Genomic DNA, 20,379 nt, shown 5'->3' with positions numbered 1-20,379 from the left:
AACTTTCAAGCCAAACTAGAACAGTCCAACAGAACTTTCTGCCAGGTTGGAATGTTCCAGATGGAATATTCTAGAACTCTGCTGTTCAGTTTGGCAGCCATTCATATTTGACTACTGAGCACTTGAAGTGTGCCTGGTGTGACTAAAGGACTGAATTTTGTTTTTTTATAGCCTTATGATGGAGCTTTGGGATCTTAGTTCCCCAATCAGGGATTGAGCCGGCACCCTTAGCACACTGGACTGTCAGGGAATTCCCAGAACTGAGTTTTTAATTTAAGTTTTAATTAACTTAAATAGCTTCCTGTGGCTGGCGGCTGTTGTTTTGGATGGCACAGACCCAGCCCTCCTGGACAAAAGGAAAACAACTGTGTGAATTCCTCCTGGGCTCCCCTCCTGTGCCTTTGCTTTTGGGTTCATCTCAGGCCAAGAGTTAAAACCCGACCTTTCCTTGGACTTGGAAACAGTTCCCCTAAGGGTCAGAATCTCATGCAACCCTTTGAAACAGAGCTGATGAGAATGTTACATGATGTAGCAAAATAGTTCCTTACTTATTATACTGTGAAATGAGGGTTATGGGGCAATCCCACGTGTTCGTGACAAGCAGCAAAGTGGTTAGTACACAATGGACCTAGGCTAAGATCCTAGGTTCAAAGCCACCTCTTACTAGCATGTTACCTTAATGTTCCTACATTGGGAATGCATGTGTGGATTGAGTGGAATGGGGCAGGTTCAGGATTATACAACTGCAGTCCTAAAATTTAAAGTTATGAAACTTAAGTTTATTAACTGGCTGTGAATGTACTTATCAAAATCTGCCTTGCGTAGATGCCCAGTTATTTTTGGTCTTCATTTATCCCACTTTGTGTGAATATTTATGCCTTCTTCTGGTGAAGTATTAACACCATAATGTGTCATATAAGGCTTACCTTCCTAAAAAAAATTCCCAAATTCCAAAATACATTGGGCCCTGGGGATTTCTGGTGAGGGATTGTAGACGTGTGTGTAGTATGCTAAGAATATTTACTGGTGCACAGTAAGCACAAAAAACGTTTGAGGGAATTCCCTGGTGGTCCAGTGGTTAGTACTCCACTCTTTCACTGCCAAGGGTGTGGGTTTGATTCCTGGTTGGTGAACTAAGATCCCACAAGCCATGCATTGTGGCAAAAAAAAAAAAAAAGAAAGAAAGAAACTGTTCATTCTTAATAAGTGTGTAATAGTAATCATTGTCTTTATGTGGTACAATTATGGGTCATTTATATCTTCTGCATTTTCTAACTTTCTGCTGAAAATATTGTTATATGACGTTTTAATGATGTTTAATCACAAAACACCCTTCCCTGGTGGCTCAAAGGTATAAAAGTGATGGGGAGGAGAAAGTGAACCAGTCATTTCACTACATATATAAGAAGCTGAAGCCCAGAGAGGTTCAGGGGTCTCCCTGAGGCCTCCCAGCATAGGCTGGGAAGACCTCAAAGCCATTCAAACCCAGACCCTCAGCAGATGCAGATCAGAAAGTGGTCTTCGAACTCCCAGTGTTGATGCTTCCGCTTAACCTGGGCCCTGGGAAAGGCACCTCCAGCCTCCTTCTAACTTGTTCTTTCCATTAATGGGAAGAGTTGTGCTGTGCTGTGCTTGGTCGCTCAGTCATGTCCAACTCTTTGTGACTCCATGGACTGTAGCCCACAAGGCTCCTCTATCCATGGGGATTCTCTAGGCAAGAATACTGGAGTTGCCATGCCCTCCTCCAGGGGATCTTTCCAACCCAGGGATCAAACCCAGGTCTCCCGCATTGCAGGCAGACTCGTTAGCATCTGAGCCACTAGGGAAGCCCAATGGGAAGAGTTAGGAGATAGTATTACCGACCAGGGTTCTTGGCCTTCCTTGACCAATAGAAACTGACTAGAGGCCAGACAAGAAGTTCAGGCAAGGCAGCCGGCTGCCGCTGCAGGAGGGAGAGAAAACAAGTAACAGATTCCTTTGTTTGCTCCCTCACAAGGAGGGGGAACTCATTCCTTATATGGGATGAGGGTAGAGGTGTGTCCAGGGGTCAGGTTGGAGAGGTGGCGTAGGTGGTCTGCCCAACCCTCTGTGGGGTTGTGTGCAGGGGCCATGCACAATGCCCTGACACCCACTTTTTGCTCCCAGCTCTTCAGAAATGGCAGCTGGGTGTTTTTGTCTGTTTGTATCTGAGGAGCCTGGCAGGCTACAGTCCATGGGGTTGCAAAGAATAGGACAAGACTGAGCGTGCACACAGTTTATTTTTTATGTTTTGGTTTGCTGTCAACGTAAATTACATTTATTGTTATTGCAGTGCTTCCTAGGCAGTGTTTTGGGTCCTTTCAACCACTTGGAGAAGCATTCATTCGTTCATTCTAACTGGAATCAGTTTGTCCGGGTCCAAGCCTCCAGCACCTGTATTTATTCTATCTCTGCATCCTCTTTCCTTATCTGTTTAATGATAGTAAATAAAACCAGTAGGGTTGTTGCCATGACTAAATGAGACAAAGGCACCAAAGAGGACCCTGTACATGTCTTAGAAGGAAACTTACTTAGGGTCACAGGGCAGCTGCGTCCTTCCTGTCTTGGAGGCCCTCATTTTAGCTGGGGACCCAGGTGGTTCCAAGTGTGTGCCAGACGATCACGGGGGAAGGGGTGGAGGACTGGGGGCTGGGGAGGAGAGGTGGGTGGGTAGGGAGGAGGCATGGAGCAGACATGTCTCTGGTAGCATAGATGAAAGAATAAGCAAAAGCCGGCGCTTGGAAGCCAAAAGTTGACTTGACTCCGGGGGCTTTTACCAGGCACCGAGGTGACATTGGACTCACATATTAAAGAACCCCTATTTTCCACCACTTCTCTACTGTGTGCGTATTCCAGGACGTGAATTGCTGGAGAGTTTTTCCCAGCTGCCAGAGCGTAGGGGATTGCTATCCTGGAATTGTTCTACTCCAGTCGGGGGAACTGGGGAGCCTCGAGATTCTTTTAAACTCTCCGGCCGCAAGCTCCGGGCGCCCAAGGTCAGCGGTGGCTGCGCGGCTGGCTGCCGGCTGGGCGAGGGGAGGTGGAGGGGGACCGGACGCTGGGGGGAGAAGGCGGGGTTCGCGTCCAGTCCCCGGACAGGAGGCGGGAGGCGGGGCCCGGTCGGGGGCGGGGCCTGCCCGGAAGGCGGGGCCCGCCTCGGGGCGGGGCCTGGCCGGCGCATCTGCCCCACGACACTCGCGTGCCGGACGCTTTTCAGGATGGAGGAAGCCAGGCGGAGAGTTGAGCTCCTGCAGGCTGGTGCGCCACTCGGCCCGAGGCTCTCTAGGACAGCGCCTCCGCCTCTCTGTCAGGACCTGGCCGGGCCCCAGGACCGGGGTCTGCTTCACGGGGTTCGGGGGTGCATGCTCTGCGTCCCAAGAGCAGCCTGGTGAGCGGCAGGACGGTCGACATGAGCCCTGCCAAGTGCAAGGTCTGTTCCCCTGACCGCAAAGTAAAGTAAGTAAGTCTTCCAGTATAATGACCTTTATCTTTTTTAAGCTTGTGCCGAGTCCCTCCCACCCCACCCCCAACTCCCTGCCCGAGTAAAGACCAGCTGCACCACCCCGTCTTCCCCGCCTCCGCCCCCACCCAAAGAAACGCTGTCTTCAGTTTGGCAGCTGGGGAGATGGAGCCCTCCTCGAAGACGCTAGCTCGGCTTGGCATTTGAAGTGGAGGCAGTTTTGGCAATGATGCTGATTGGAGGAGGCAGCGCAGGAGCGCACAGGTGCCTCTAGTTGACAGGTTGGTGGAGGCCGAGCTTTCTGCCTCGTCCTCCCCTTAGCCTTGATAAGGATGATGGTTGCACATGGTAGGTATTTTTGAAGCCTCGTGATCATGAAGCCCGGGTGGGAGGGGAACTCACGTGCCCCTGGGCAGGCATCCCATCTAAGGTTGTTTGCTAAGCAGATGAGCGCTGCCATTTCTGTGCCTGAGTCCTTCTTGGTACCAACTTGTTCTCATTTCTTTTTTTGTCTCATTTTAATTGCATTTTTTAAAATTACCAAAGTGATGATAATTATGTTCGTTGTTCAAAATTCAGAAAATTATAGATAAGCGAAAAAGGAAGAACAAACTCAACCCACATTTGATCTTTATTAACAGTTGCTATATAGTCTCGCAGCCTTGTGTGTGTGCAGATGTATTTTAAGTTATGAACTCGAATCATACTGAACATACTATGTCATAACTCACGTTTTCATTTTATATCTCATTCTTTTATAAGTATTCTACCACCAGGCTCAGCAGACTATCGCCCACAGTTTGTTTTTGCGTACCTTGTGAGCAGAGAATAGTTTTTACCTTTCTTTCCTTCTCTATCTATCTGTCTATCTATCTACACTGGGTCTTAGCTGAAGCACATGAGATGTTTTAGCTGTAGCATGTAGGATCTAGTTCCATGACCAGAGATCGAACCTGGGCCCCTGCAATGGGAGCGTGGAGTCTTAGCCACTGGACCACCAGGGAAGTCCAAAGAATAGTTTATAACTTTTGAATGGCTGAAACAAATCAAAAGAAGAATACTACTTGGTGAGTTGTGAAAATTACATGAAGTTCAGATTTCAGGGTTTACAAATAAGGTTTTATTGGAACATATATAGCTGTTTTTGTGCTTCAAGGGCAGAGTTTAGTAGTGGAATAGAGACTGTCTAGACTCTAAAATATAAAGTATTTACTATCTAGTCCTGGACAGAAGACATTTGCCTACCCTTGTTCTGCAGCATGCAGAAGGGGTCCATTGTGTTCCTTAAAATGGATACACTTTAAAATGTATAAATAATCTCCTACAAAGAATGGATATTTGCACTCCTTCTCCCTTTTTCTTATTATAACCAACACAGCAAAAAACAGCTTCATGGCTAAGTCTCTATCACTTATTCTTTTCCCAGGGTATATCCATCTGGCCCATAAACATTCCTTGAATATCTCCCGAGTATACGGTCTGCATCTAGAAACAGGAAGGGACCCAGAAATGTTTGGGAAACCTGAGCTCTGCCTTCTGGGAACACTTGGTCTGGTGGGGGAAGCAGGTGTTTTCTTAGTAATTCAAAATCACGGCCCCCTGGGGCAACAGTAATTAAGTGCTTCCTCTATGGGGTGCTTTCAAGATGCCAGACTGAATACTCTGTATGGTGACCTCATGCCAGGTCTGCATCACCACCATGGAACACTCAGTGGGTGCTGTCACCCCCATTTTACAGATGAGGAAACTGAGGCTGTCGGGGCTGGTGAGAGGATAACCAGGATTCACACTCAGGCTGTTGCGCAAAGGGCTCTCCATGGGCAGCCATGTTCGAATGCTTGATGTGCTTGAACAGACTCTAAATGTCAGCCCTTCCTCATGTTGGACTAGTCAGAAGACTAAAGGACTCGGCTGGCAACTAGTGACTGTGGCTGGTGAGCACACCAAGGCAGTAAAGACTCCTAGAGCCAGAGGGACCTCAGTGGTTGTTGATTTCTCAGCTGTGGGCTTCAGAGAGAGCAAAAGATATGTCCCAGATGTGTGGCCACTCCTCCAGGAGGGAGGCTGGCCCTCCAGTTTTTCGGTCCTTTCGCAGAGCAGACTGTCAGAGCCTTCAGAGAGACTTGGAGGGCTCAGAATGTGTCTGAGCAGAGGGCCCGCAGAAGGGCAGGGCTCCCAGATTTGGGTCACGGTCATTCTTGTGCACTAAGTTTTTTGGGGAGTATGGGAGTTATATTTCTTCCACATTTGGATCCCTAATCTAACCTGTCCAGCCAAAACACTCAAATCCTAGAGTAACAAAAGCAGGTCAGGTGGTCTGGAAAGGATGCATTTTTTCCCCTGTCACCACAAAAACTTTAGCCTGCAACTCTTTTTCTCACTGCACTGGGTTTTCATTGCGGCATGTAGGCATGTAGGCTTTTAGTTGGGGCATGCAGGATCTAGTTCCCCGACCAGGGATTGAACCTGGGCCCCCTGCATTGGGAGGGTGGAGTCTTAACCTCTGTACCACCAGGGAAGTCCCTAACCTATAACTTTTGTTGTTTATTGTTGTTCAATCGGTAAGTCATATCTGACTGCTTGCAACCCCATGGATTGCAGTGTGCCAGGCTTCCCTGTCCTTCACTATCTCTTGGACTTTGCTCAGACTCATGTCCATTGAGTCAGTGATGCCATCCAACCACACCTTAATCCAAAAGAATAGTTTTCACAAATACTTTAATCCAAAGAAATGAACTTGCAAGAAATTGGAATTGTCCTGGCAAGTTCAAAAGGCCATGTGATCACAGTGTATATAATAATGAAACTGAAAAGTGAAAGTCAAGTCGCTCAGTTGTATCTGACTCTCTGCGACCCCATGGAGTATAGCTTACCATGCTCCTCTGTCCATGGGATTTTCCAGGCAAGGGTACTGGAGTGGGTTGCCGTTTCCTTCTCTAGGGGATCTTCCCAACCCAGAGATTGAACCTGCGTCTCCTGCATTGCAGGCAGGCACGTTATGAAGATGCTTTCTTGGGTCACTGCATGGTTCCTCTCTTAGCTTAGAGTCGCTAAAAAGATGGAGCTAGACAGCCCCACTCTGCCACTGAGCTGTGTAACCTTTAGCAAGTGTCATCCACCCTCTGAACTTTGGTTTCCTCATCTGTCCCTGAGGCTGATCCTAACTGGACTTTCCAGGCTTCTTATGCACAGAACTTGAGTGCTGTCCTGAGTCAGCACAGATATTTGGACAGCTGATGACAGTGATGACAGGATTCGGTTGCAAAAGATGCCTGGGGAATTGTGAGGTGTTTAGGATCCTGTCCTGAAGGCCTAGACGATCTACTGAGGAGCCAGAACTAGCAGGAAGGCCAGGTCCCAAATGCCAGCCAGCATCCTTTGGTGTGCAAACAGGACTAGAGTTCAGAGAACAGATGAATGAATGTGGGTCAGAGTGGTTGGAGAAGAGCTGCTCAGGAGGAGTCTTGAGTGGAATAGAATGAAATGAAGTTGAGGACCATAAGGCAGAAGAATCTGGTCTTCAGTGAGCCCCACAATACCGCATGGTGACATCACTGCTAAGGGAATCCAGCTCAGCACCATGGCCAGTTGCCCATGTTGACCTGTTGATTGTTGGTCTGTGGGTGGGTCTCACTCCTGTGTCGTGCACATTAGAGTTTCCTGGGGGGCTTTTGAAAAATGTAGATGCCTGAGTCCCCCCTCAATCCCTGAACCCCGAGAGATGCTGATTAGTAGTCTGGGCATCAGTTTTTTGGGGACGGGGCTGTGCTGGGTCTTTGTTGTAGCATGTGCACGGGCTTCTCTTTAGTTTCAACACACGTGCTTCTCTTATTGCAGAGCTCGGGCTTCTCATCATAGACGGCCAGGTTCTCTAGTTGCGGCACATGGGCTCTAGAGTGAGCGGGACCTCCGGTTGCCTCATGACATATAGGGTGTTAGTTCTTCAGCCAGGGATCACACCATCCCCTGCATTGGAAGGCAAATTCTTAACCTCTGGACTACCAGGGAAGTCTACCATTAGGATTTTGAATGTTTGCGTTTCTTATCAGGAGCCAAAGCACAAAGTGTGGAAACAACTTTCCCATGACTCCCCAGGTCGTAAGTAGTAGATTCGGATTCAAAGCCTGGAAGGATGGCTCTAGTCTGCTGGGATCTCTCAGCGGTGGCACTGTTAACATTTGGGGCCTTGCAGATGGTGACTGGAGTCACGAAATTAAAAGACATCTGCTCCTTGGAAGGAAAGCTGAGACAAACCTAGATAGCATATTAAAAAGCAGAGCCATCAGTTTGCTGACAACAGTCCATCTAGTCAAAGCTATGGTTTTTCCAGTAGTCACGTACAGATGTGAGTTAGACTATAAAGAAGGCTGAACCCCGAAGAATTGATGCTTTCAAACCGTGATGCTGGAGAAACCTCTTGAGAATCCCTTGGGCAGCAAGATCATCAAACCAGTCAATCCTAAAGGAAGTCAACCCTGAATATTCATTGGAGGAACTGATGCCGAAGCTGAAGCTCCAATACTTTGGCCACCTCGTGCAAAGAACTGACTCGTTGGAAAAGACCCTGATGCTGGAAAAGATGAAGGCAAGAGGAGAAGGGGACGACAGAGGATGAGATGGTTGGATGGCATCGCTGACTCAATGGACATGAGTTTGAGTGAACTCTGGGAGATGGTGAAGGACAGTGAAGCCTGGCGTGCTGCAGTTCATGGGGTCACAAAGGGTTGGACACAACTTAGTGACCGAACAACAGTCTTTGTGGGGGGCTTTGCAGGATGTCGAGAAGCATCCTTGGCTTTTATCCCCTAGATGCCAGGAGCACATTTTGACACCCAAAAATGTCTGCAGGCATTGCTGTGTGTCCCCAAGGGAGCAGGGTTGCACCCAGTTGAGAACCCTGGCCTTCAAAATTGTGTCTCAGATGTAAGTGCTTATTTTTCAAAGTCCAGACCATATAGTTACTTCCATTGATCTCAGATGGCTTTCTGCCTTGAAATTAGCTTCCAGGGGTCAGGTAGAGTCGGACTGGAAGCCCAGCTCTGCCACCTGCCAGCTGTATGACTTGAGGTCTCTGGGCCTCTCTGAGCCTCGGTTTCTTCACTGTGTGCAGGAGATTATGGCCTCCCCTGTGTAAGGCTGTGGGGATTCAGGAAGGCCCCCTCTGGGCCCAATCTATGGCGACACTTGAGGATGTTTATTCCTTCCTTCCACGTGCAGCCCTGCCTGTTCTCACGCCTAGGCAGCTGACGCTGCTTGGTGTTTCGCTGACAGCTCTCTTGCATCGTTGCCTGCACCTGAAGCCATCTCCAAAGTCACTGTGGCGTATTTCAGCCCCCACGCTTGTCTTGGAACGAATGCCGGCCAAAGGTCAGCCCCCCAGAGCTAATGTTGATTGGCCTCCAGCTTCGTCAGAAACAGATTAAAAATAGCCGCCTGCTCTGAGGCTGACCCTGAAGCAAAGCCACCACAGCAGCACTGTGTGTTCACCCACCTACTTTGCTGTGATGGGTTTGGGGCCCGCCTGATGGAGGGGCTGTGTCACCAGTTTTGAGATCAAAACGGCAGCCATGAATGGTTTTCCCCAGGCCACAGAAAGGTGTTTTTCTAGCGGTTAAGTTTTTCTTTGTTGCGCTTTAGGTCAAATTGCTGAGTTTTAAGGCTGTGTGTATAAAAATGGGATGTCTCAGATTTTCTGAAGCTGGAGGATCAAGCTAGCTGGTTGGGGAGACCATGGACAGAGTGGGGAGAGTGGGTGGTTGGGGAGGAGGCCCTGGGCGGAGGAGCAGCCTGATGCCATTCTTGGTTAGGTGGGGAGATCAGTAGCCCCTGATTCTCTTGGCATCATTGCACTGAAATAATAAAGTTTTCCGTGCACCCAGTGCTGGCTTTTACTTTCTTTCAGTTCAGTTCATTCCAGTCACTCATTCATGTCTGAGTCTTTGCGATCGCATGGACTGCAGCACGCCAGGCTTCCCTGTCCATCGCCAACACCCAGAGCTTGCTCAAACCCATGTCCATCGAGTCAGTGATGCCATCCAACCATCTCATCTTCTGTCGTCCCCTTCTCTTCCTGCCTTCAACTTTCCCTCCATCAGGGTCTTTCCCAATGGGTCAGTTCTTTGCATCAGGTGGCCAAAGTATTGGAGCTTTAGCATCCATCCTTCCAATGACTATTCAGGACTGATTTCCTTCAGAATTGACTGGTTGGGTCTCCTTGCAGTCCAAGGGACTCTCAAGAGTCTTCTCCAACACCACAGTTCAAAAGCATCAATTCTTCAGTGCTCAGCCTTCTTTTTGGTCCAACTCTCACATCCACACATGACCACTGGAAAATGTGCTAGCTTGTTTAATCCTCACAATCCAGTGAGGTACGTGTTATTATCCTCACTTTATAGTGGAGGCTACTGAATGCCTTACCTGATGGAAACCAAAATGACCATGGCTTTCAGCATCCCTGTTACAAAGTTAATAGCTTTCTCTTCTTATCGAAAATAATCATAGCATGATGGAAAATTTAATGAATGTAGGCAAAGAGAAGAAAACAGGAACAACCCGTTGTTCAACCACTGTGAGAAAACTGCCCGTTTTGGTGTCTGCTTTCCTACATGAGGGGTCTGCAAATGACGGCACTGAGGCCAAATCTGCCTGTTTTCTAAAGCAGGGGTCCCCAACCTCTGGGATCTAATGCCTGATGATCTGAGGTGGAGCTGATGTAATAATAATAGAAATAAGATGCACAATAAATATCATGTGCTTGAGTCACCCTGAAACCATCCCTCCCCCCTTGCCCTGTCTGTGGAAAAATTATCTTCTACGAAACTGGTCCCTGGTGCCAAAAGGTTGGGGACCACTGTTTTAAAGAAATAAAAACAGGCTGTTACTCAGTGAAACAAAACACGCTTGCTGGTTCGCGGAATATAATTCTGATGAAAGCCCTGTCCACATTTGCAAGATGATACTGACCTCCAGAGTCCTTTTCCAAGTCCCATTTCATTTTAGCACTTCAATCCTAGGAGGTTTTAGAAGAGAAGCTGGTTGCAATTTATGGGAGGCAGGAAGGCCAGCTCAAGGGCCGCAAATCACTTGTCCATTTGTTTGTTCTTCCAGGCAGCATGCAGAAGCCCAGTTGAACTAAGAAAGTCTTCATTGAAAAATACAAATCCTCTTATGGTATACCCTCATGCCCTCACGATGGGTTTCTGTCATTCATTTCTGGTTTTGTTCCCTGGCCTGGAAGTCCGTTTTTTCATTTCTGATAGGCAGAGCCTGGAGAGGGTGAGGGGGACAGACTGCAGGTTTCTAGAAAGCTTTCCCCATGGGGAACTATCCTGGATGCAAAGACTTTGTGTAGCAGGAAGTGCCCACACCAAATTTCCTGGTGTGATGGCAAGAGCCCCAGTCCTGTTTACTTGCTGGGTGATTGCCTGGCTGGGCCTCAGTTTGCCTATCTGTAAAATGGGATCTCTTTCCCCCAGTGGCTGATTGGCCTATAACTGTGCTGTTCCCAGTGGCCTGCTGGCAGTGTTCCTTAGGACCTGTCAGTTCTTCACCAAAACTTTTTGGCCCCTCAGACCCACCCTCCCAAGATGCCTGGTGACACAGTTATTGGACACATCCCTCAGTGGCAAACCTCTAACTTAATGCCTGGCAGGCGGCTGTCTCCCTGGTTGAATAACCCATTGGTGGGATGAGAGAGAGTGGACAGAACGCCTGATTCCGCACCTGTTTAAACCTCACCAAAGGACAAGAGCTTTTTCTTTCACATCTTATTTGTCCAGTTTTGGCTGCACCGTGCCTTCATTGCTGTGTACGAGCTTTCTTAGCCATGCTCAGCGGAGGCTACTCTCTGATTGCGGTGAGCAAGCTTCTCATTGCGGTGGCTTCTCTTGTTGGGGAGCACGGACTCTAGGGTGCTAGGGCTTCAGTAGTTGCAGGGTGTGGGCTCAGTAGTTTCGACTCCTGGGCTCTAGAGCGCAGGCTTAGTAGCTGTGTCCCAAGCTTAGTTGCTCCGCGGCATGTAGGATCCTTCTGGACCAGGGATCAACCCTGTGTCCCAGCCGTTAGTAGGTGGATTCTTCACCCCTGGACCACCAGGGAATTCCAAGATTTGTATTAAAGAGCTGGAAACCCATCAGGTCCTGGCAGAACGGAAGCAGGAGTTAGCAGTGACATTTTGGAAACTGGAAAGCAGATGAACAAGCAGTCAGTGGTTAACGGAACCAAGAGGTCTGAGCCATAAGGAGCAGAGAGAGAAGCTGAGGGCCTGTATCCCGAAGGCACCGGGATCAGCAGCATTGTGTACTTCGGCATCCAGGGACCCCAGCGTGAGGAGGACAAGGTGAAAGAATCCCAGGTCCCCTCATGTGCCCAGGTGGCTGGGGGCTGCCCACTTCCACCCCAGTTGCAGGCAGGCGGTTTGATCTCTGGAGGATGGGAAGTAGAGGGTCTTTGGACTGGACACTGATGAGCATAGTGGAGCGTGGGCCTACTTCCCAAACCAGAGGATGAGTGCTATGTCGCTGCTGAATCCTGAAAGCTGTCCTATTCTCCAGACCTGTCCCAGCGCCTGGCCAACCTTTAACTTTCAGGCAGAAGGCTGAGCACCAAAGAACTGATGCATTCGAACTGTGGTGCTGGAGAAGACTCTTGAGAGTCCCTTGGACTGTAAGGAGATCAAACCAGTCAGTCCTAAAGGAAATCAACCCTCAATATTCATTGCAAGGACTGATGCTGAAGCTCCAATACTTTGGCCGCCTGATGCAAACAGCTGATTCATTAGAAAAGACCCCGATGCTGGCAAAGATCGAGGGCAAGAGGAGAAGGGGACGACAGAGGATGAGATGGTTGTATGGCATCACTGACTCAATGGACATGAGTTTGAGCAAACTCTGAGAGATAGTGAAGGACAGGGAAGCCTGGTTTGCTGCAGTTTGTGGGGTCACAAAGAGTAGGACACGACTTAGTGACTGAACAACAGAAGCCCCACAGACTTGTCCTCGCTGGGGGAACTGGACCAGCCAGCGAGGATGCCTCGAAAAATACTTGGAATTCCCCAACACACAGCCCTCCCTCCCAAACCACCCTGCATTGAGCTCAGGGTTCAGTGACTTCACCACATGCCCAGTACTTTTCATCAACTCTCTGGTTCCTGCTCTTGGTCCTGAGAGAGCAACCAAGGCTTATCATACATTCAAGTGCAGTTTCTAAGATGGAAGGCAAACCGCAAACACCCAACCAGAAGGGACACAGGACACATGGGAGATACAGAAACCACATCAGGAGAAGAGAACTTGGAAAAGCTATCGTAAATACCCTCATCGGGGGTAGGGAGCACACATAGGAACAGGGTGCATAGGAAAGGGGACATTTACAGCCCCAAACCAAGCTCTTAGACATTGAAAGCACGCTATTAGAACAGTTAGGAGATAAGGCTGAGGAAACAGCCCAGAAGGAATAAGAAGAGTAATAAGAGAGGGAAAAATATATAAACTTGTGGGCCAATTCAGGAATTTCAACATCCAGATAATAGGAGAAAGTGAAGGAAAAAGAGGCAGTTAAGTCACTAAGGAGATTTTCTTGTTGTTCATCACTGAGTTATGTGCAACTCTTTTCAACCCCATGGACTGCAGCATGCCAGGCCTCCCTGTCCTTCACTATCTCCCAGAGTTTGCTCTAACTCATGTCCATTGAATCAGTGATGCCATCCAACCATCTCATCCTCTGTCGTCCCCTTCTCTTCCTGTCCTCAAATCTTTCCCAGGTTCAGGGTCTTGTCCAATGAGTTGGTGCTTCACATCAGGTGGTCAAAGTATTGGAGCTTCAGCTTCATCATCAGCCCTTCCAATGAATATTCAGGGTTGATATCCTTTAGGATTGACTGGTTTGATCTTGCTGTCCAAGGGACTTACTCTTGAGAGTCTTCTCCAGCACCATAGTTCGAAAGCATCAATTCTTCAGTGCTCAGCATTCGTTATAATCCAGCTCTCACATCTGTACATGACTGGAAAAACCAGTAGCCTTGACTGCCCAAACCTTTGTTGGGAAAGTCATGGAAAATTTGCAGATAAATCTCCGGATTTCAGCTTCCAGATTGAAGGAACCTGATAGCTTCCCAGTGTTACTGATGGAAGTAGACACATACCTCAGCACATTCCTAAAATTGTTGCCTAAACTTACAGAATACTGGCCAAAAGAGAAGAACCTACAAGCTTCTGGATAGGAAAAAACAGGTCACCTACAAAAGGACCAAGGATCAGCACAGCTCTGGTTCTAGCATTCTTGAAAGCCTCAACAACAATGGCTTGAGGCTTCCAAAATTCTTAAGGAGAAGGCTTTCCCTCCTAGAATTCCATGCGCAGCTACATGATTGGGTCCAGCGTGAGGGCAGAAGGAAGACAGTTTTAGAACATGCAAGGCCACACAACATTTGCTCCTCCGAACACATTTTCTTAGAAAGCTGCTGAAGGATGTCTTCCACTGAAGCAAGAGGGTAGATCAAAGAAGGGCAAGACATGGAGGACAGAAAAGCAAAGGGATCTAAGAGAACCAAAGGAGATCTCTGGGGTGAGAGCGACAAAAGAAGCCTGTACAGCCGGGACCAAGACAGGCACGTTGGGGCCTCGCTGTCACATGTCCTGGAGAGTGTCATCTTTTTAACTGGATGAAACCACTGTAGGATGTGCCCTAGCAAGACGAAGGGGTCTATCAAAAAAGAGGGAGCCATGTGGCACTCTGAATTCGGGGGATAAAACCCCCAGGAAAGGCACAGGGAATCCTAAGGATGTCGGTGAAGGGAAGTCCCAGCTGATGGTTGTACAGGGTCTTAGTGGACTGTGTCCAGATGCAAGCAGTGTCGAGGCCTTCAGGAGGGATGTGGCCAATGAAAACGCAGTGGAACTGATTGTCTTACGTGTCCTAGGAGGCTGAGGAGTGAGATGAAGATGCAAGGAAAACCAGGCTAAAAAACAAAGTAATGAACTCCAGGAAAATAAAAATAAGAAAGGGTTATCTGATATGCCACAAACCCTCACCTGTGAATAATGATCCCAGACTCATAAAACACCATAAATCTACCAAATTGCAGGTTACCTGTGTTACGAGGTTGGGGAAAGGGGGTGGGGTGGCTGCTTAAGAGCAGTAATTCCGTGTCTGCCAAGATAACAAGCTCATAGATGGATGATGTCTTAATGGATGACTCACAGGATAACGTACACACATCGTTCAGAACCACGGAGATGCGTAAATGCCAGAGTCAAATGTGATTTCCTCTGGAGTGGGGTTCTAGAGGGGCGATGGGACAAGGACCTTCTATTTTGTTGTTATACATTTCTTTATTGTTTTCAGGGTTTTTTTTTTAAGCTTGATATACAAGTACAGAAAAGCACACGAAAGGTACAAACTGCTTCACAAGTATAAAGTATCAGAATGTGTACTTCTCTGATCTTGAACTTGTACCCTGTTGTAAATTTTTTTTTTTTTGGTATTATTTGAGTGCCTAAATTGTGAGAATTTATATAGAGAGTGAATTGAAGATGAAAACCCTGAAAATACAGCTTAGGACAGATCAGGGGTTCTCTTCTGCTTCTTTCGTGATCTAACCTCTTGAAGTCTCCTCGTAAAGTGTTTCAGGGTCCCCAGAGAGCGACTGCAAAGCTGCAGGAGTCTGATGGAGTTCGGCTTCTCTGTTGAAGTGAATTTCCTAGGGGCCTGTGCGGCCCCAGCCTGCTTGCTCACGGGTCTGCCCTGCTCCCTCGCAGGCCCAGCATGTCAGGGCTCCACCTCGCAAGAAGGGGCCGAGAGCAGAGGAAGGTGGACCTGCACAGAGACTTCACTGTGGCTTCCCCTGCCGAGTTCGTCGCGCGCTTTGGGGGGCATCTGGTCATCGAGAAGGTACAGGTGGGGTCCTGGCACTCGGGGTGGGGTGGAGTAGGCCAACCTGCCTCAGGCTGCAGAGAAAGGCCTGCCCGTTGGTGAGCACTTGCAGAAGCAGGAGGTACCCTCGGAGGCTCTCAGAGGTGAGATGAACCCTGGGGTAGCACGTAGCCTCCAGCACAGGTCCCCTGCCCTTTTCCTCTGTCAAGGTGCTCATCGCCAACAACGGTATTGCCGCCGTGAAATGCATGCGCTCCATCCGCAGGTGGGCCTATGAGATGTTCCGAAATGAGCGGGCCATCCGGTTCGTAGTCATGGTAACGCCAGAGGACCTCAAGGCCAACGCAGGTACTCCGACCCTGACTCCCTCCCTCTCTGCCACGCCCCGTCCTCACCTCCTCCACTCAGCCTGGGCCAAGTCCATCCTGTACCCCAGAGAGCATTGCAGGGTACCTCTCCTGATTCCATATTTATTTCCCAATCTTCTCTATTTAATTAAAATGTCTGCTGCTAACAAGAGTGACCCATATACCTTATAAAAATGCAAATGGTTAATATGCAAAGTGGAACTCTCACCTTTGAGGAACGTCCATGTTACAGTAGCTTGGCATCTTTTCCTCCAGATGCTTTTTTCTTGCATGGGTATGTGCTCTTTTTTCAATCATTCCTTCATTTTTCCACTTATTTACCACTCCATGTCTATCAGCATAGATCATTCTGTTAATAACTATTGGGCAGTTTGATTTTTCTACAGTCCATGGGGTTGCTAAGAGTCAGACATGACTGAGCAACTTCACTTTCACTTTTCACTTTCACGCATTGGAGAAGGAAATGGCAACCCACTCCAGTGTTCTTGCCTGGAGAATCCCAGGGACGGGGAGCCTGGTGGGCTGCTGCCTATGGAGTTGCACAGAGTCAGACACGACTGAAGCAACTTAGCAGCAGCAGCAGCAGCTTGATTTTTCCCCTGAACAGTTGTGTCCCTTTATAGATTCTTCACACAGTAGCCAAACAGATCTTTAAAAATACAACTCAGGTTCCATCAGCATGCCCCACCCCCCACCCCGTGTCCAGCACCAGCTCCCTCACCCCCCAAACCTCCCCATAGTGAAGGTCCTGGGCTCTGCTCTGCACTGATGGAGTCTCCATTTTATTTACTACAGTGAGGACAGGTTTGCTCGTTAGCCCCATTTTACAGATGAGATAATTGAGGCACAAAGGTGTGACTCAGTTGCCCAGGGTCCTGGAGATTGGAACCATGGGCTGAGTCCACAGCCTGATGCTGGGGGGTCACTCCTCACACTTGGGCTAAAATTTGAGAACCTCACCAAGGCCAGTTAAGACCTCACCTGACTTGGCCCCTGCTGGCCTCCCAAACCCCCATCTCCTGCCTCTCAGCTTCCATCCCTGGGTCCCAGTCCCACTGGCCTCATCCGTGTTGGCCTCGCTCTTTTCTGTTGCAGAGGCTTGGAAAGTTCTGGACCGTTTGCTGCCAGTCCTTTCCGGAAGCTCTTTGCACAGCAGGCCTCCACTCCCCCACACACAATTTGAATGTCATAGCTCTCCTGGTCGTCCCTGTCAGAGCCTTGGCACTGCCCACAGCCTGTGGTTACCCTGCTTGTTTTCTTGTGTATCTTCTCCAACATGAAAATAAAATTCAACAAGGAGTGGGTCATGGCCTGACTCCTTGATTTGTAATCTCTGGGACCTCTCCCGTCACCAACACACCACGTTGGGTCAACATCAGAGGCCGGCAGGCCAGAAGGGAGCACTGCTCTCGAGTTTTTTTCCAAGTCTGCACATAACATTCGAGAGTTCCTTCTCAGGGTCTTAGAGAATGGCATAGTACAGATGTACTAACTCCTGACTTTTGATTGAATCTACCTTTGCACAGTTCAAAACACTGTTCTGTGAGAAGGGACTTCCCCACTGGTCCAGAGGTTAAGACTGAGCTTCAACTGCAGGGGCCTGGGTTCAGTCCCTGGTCAGGGAATTTCCACAGGCGAAAAAAAAAAAAAACACACTGCCCCATGAACACCCTTTTACATGTCTTTGGCCTCAATGATGAATGTTTTTTTAGAACATGTTCTTAGAAGTAGGATTTCTGTGTTTGAAGAGCATGAGTATATTAAAATCAAAGCATTGTATTCAGCAATGAAAAGGAAAGAAATCATCACGTTATAACACAGGTGGGGCTTCCCTGGTAGCTGAAACGGTAAAAAATCCACCTGCAATGAGGGAGACCTGGGTTCGATCCCTGGGTGGGGAAGATCCCCTGGAGGAGGGCGCGGCAGCCCACCCCAGTCTTCTTGCCTGGAGAATCCCATGGACAGAGGAGCCTGGCGGGCTGTAGTCCATGGCCATCAGGTTGCAAAGAGCTGGACACAGCTGAGTGACTAAGTACATGATACAGGCGAACCTTGAGGACATGGCGCTCAGTGAAATAAGCCAGTCACACAAAGACAAACACTGTTTCCACTGATGTGAGGTCCTGAGCAGTCAGGTCCATAGAGACAGAAGGCAGAAGTGTGGGTGCCAGGGCGCTGGGCAGTGGGATGGGGAGGCGTCACTTCGTGGGTATCGAGTTTGAGTTGCATGAGATGAGAAAGTTCCGGAGATCTGTTTCACAACAGTGTGACTATACTTGACACTACTGAGCTACATACGTAAAAAATGATTATGATGGGGAATTTTGTTATGTGGCTTTTTTTTTTTTTTTTGCCATGATTAGAAGCAAACATTGTATTGTTTAGTGGCAAAACAGTATTAAGATACATAAGAATTTTTAGGGAGTTCCCTGGTGGCCTAGTGATTAGGATTCCAGGCTTTCACTACCATGGCATGGGTTCGATCCCTGGTCAGGGAACTGAGATCCCACCAGCCACGTGGCACTGCCAAAAATTAGAAAAATATATAATGTTTTTAAAACCCACTTCTAATCCAACTATATTGATAGCTTGCTTCCCTCTTTTTTGTTGCCTTCCAGGCCATGACCAGACACACATATATTTTCACACAATTAAAGTCAAACTCAGTTTTTTCTTCAAACTATCATATATGTTCGTTCCTCCATTGCGATCCTAGAATCATCACGGTTATCCTTTCAGTGGCCACGCGTCGTCATGTCCTGTCCTCGACTTGGGTCTGTCAGTCCTTCCGATCGCCTCTCTCTCGTTTAATTCCAGAGTATATCAAGATGGCAGATCAGTATGTCCCCGTCCCAGGAGGGCCCAACAACCACAATTACGCCAACGTGGAGCTGATTGTGGACATCGCCAAGAGGATCCCCGTGCAGGTAAGTCAGACAGGGTGCCCCAGTCTGCCTGTGACGGGGACGATGCCCTGAGCTCTGGAGCAGCCCGGTTCCACAGTTCGGAAGGGATGGAGGAGCTGCGTCCTGGGAGACTCTGAAATCCAGGGCTGGTAGGACCCAGCAAGGAGCTTTTGGGGTGTGATGGGAGGCGGATTCTTGAAGAAAGACCTCTGTTTGTGCCTCTGTGTGTTTACAGGCGGTGTGGGCTGGTTGGGGCCATGCTTCTGAAAACCCCAAACTTCCGGAGCTCCTGCACAAGCACGAGATTGCTTTCCTAGGTAGAGTGCGCCTCCATCAGATAAGTGGGAATGGGGGTCTTAGAATTCTTGCTAATACAGACCTGGAAGGAGGGGGCCTGTTTGATGTTCCGACATCACATGTTCATGGTCAAGAGCAACTGAGTCCAGCAGTGGGAGGTCACATGGAAAGGTTGGCCAGCCCAGGGAAATAGCTGTTACCATGGTTACCACAGCAGAATGATGCTGGGGCAAGCAGAAGCCTCTGCTGGTGTTCCTGTTGGTACTGAGATACCAGCCATGTTCAGATTTCTAACTCAGGTTGGAAATCTTTGGGCCACACCTTTGCTTGGGCTGTTCTTAGGCCTTTGGAATGCCCTCACCCCCTGGGACCAGAACCCCTCATCTCTGCGGCTTATTAGGTAAAATGATACTTACTGTTCGTGGCATCTGTTTGTTTCAGAATTCAGATGTATAATTTGTAAACTTTACTCAGTTAGGTTGTCTGCCATCCTTGTGTGTAAATTGCAATCATTTACCATTCTCAGTAAATCCCTGTTGCTGCTTCCTAACCTCTGGGCCCACAGCACAGACTCGTGTATACAGCAGCTTGGTGCTAAGTCAGTACCTGATATTCACCTGAGGGTCTGCCTGGTGACCTGTGCTCACTGATGTGTTCTTTTCCATGGCCTCTCATTGGCTGTCACATGGGACTCTCATTATCTCTCATTTTTAGTTCTGGAAGTTGATGGTCCAGCCCTAGTGCCAGCCAACTACAGCCTACAGGCCAAATCCAGCCTGCTGCCTGCTTTTGTAAATAAAGTTTTATTGAAGCACAGCCCTGCCCATTCATTTATGTATTGGCTATGGCTCATTTATGTATTGCCTATGGCTCATTATAGAAAAAGTTTGCTAACCCATGGTCTAGTGTTTTGAGGTGCTGGCTTGCTCCCCTTGGTCTAGTCTTTTGCTGGTGAACTTTGTATAGGCCACTTAGCTCAAGCTGTAAATCATGTTTACAGTCCACATGTATTGAAAGTTGGCTGACGAAGTAGCAGACTAATAGATCTTTTTTCTTCCCCATCTTGACTTTCAATCCTTGAGAGCTGGGACCTGGGGACTTCTCTTTTGTGTACCTGATCAGCCCCCAGTTTCGAGGGCCTGAGTCTGCCTTCCCCCTTGCCCCACCCCTCAGGCCCTCCCAGCGAGGCCATGTGGGCACTGGGAGACAAGATCGCCTCCACCATCGTGGCCCAGACTCTGCAGATCCCAACGCTGCCCTGGAGCGGAAGTGGTAAGGGGCCCTGAACTTCACTTGGGGAGGACGCCTGGGCCCAATCTTGAGAGCAGAAGGGTGACAGGAGTATGCTTCTTTAATTCTTTCATTTAAAATTTTAAATTATCAAGAAAGTGGTATGATATCGTTGTAGACATCTTAGAAAATAGGAAAAGTGTAAGGAAAAGAAATAGAAATTGTTTAT

At 48.5% G+C, this 20,379-nt stretch overlaps 1 protein-coding gene across 4 annotated transcripts in view; it reads left to right on the top strand.

Annotated features, from left to right (window-relative positions):
- The window catches only part of ACACB (acetyl-CoA carboxylase beta), a 132,744-nt gene that overhangs the window by 46,995 nt on the left and 65,370 nt on the right, over positions 1-20,379 (top strand). For all 4 annotated transcript variants that reach the window (XM_060401291.1, XM_027956647.2, XM_060401290.1 and 1 more), the window contains 5 exons: positions 15,235-15,367; positions 15,559-15,697; positions 18,535-18,644; positions 18,859-18,940; positions 20,094-20,192. In XM_060401291.1, the coding sequence (XP_060257274.1) occupies positions 15,235-15,367; positions 15,559-15,697; positions 18,535-18,644; positions 18,859-18,940; positions 20,094-20,192 (563 nt within the window). The remainder of the gene's footprint in view (positions 1-15,234; positions 15,368-15,558; positions 15,698-18,534; positions 18,645-18,858; positions 18,941-20,093; positions 20,193-20,379) is intronic.

Source organism: Ovis aries, chromosome 17 (genome assembly GCF_016772045.2).
Source record: "Ovis aries strain OAR_USU_Benz2616 breed Rambouillet chromosome 17, ARS-UI_Ramb_v3.0, whole genome shotgun sequence".
In the NCBI taxonomy this organism is placed as follows: domain Eukaryota; kingdom Metazoa; phylum Chordata; class Mammalia; order Artiodactyla; family Bovidae; genus Ovis; species Ovis aries.
Note: the sequence above shows the minus strand (reverse complement) of the source record. Positions and strands in the feature narration are given on the sequence as shown.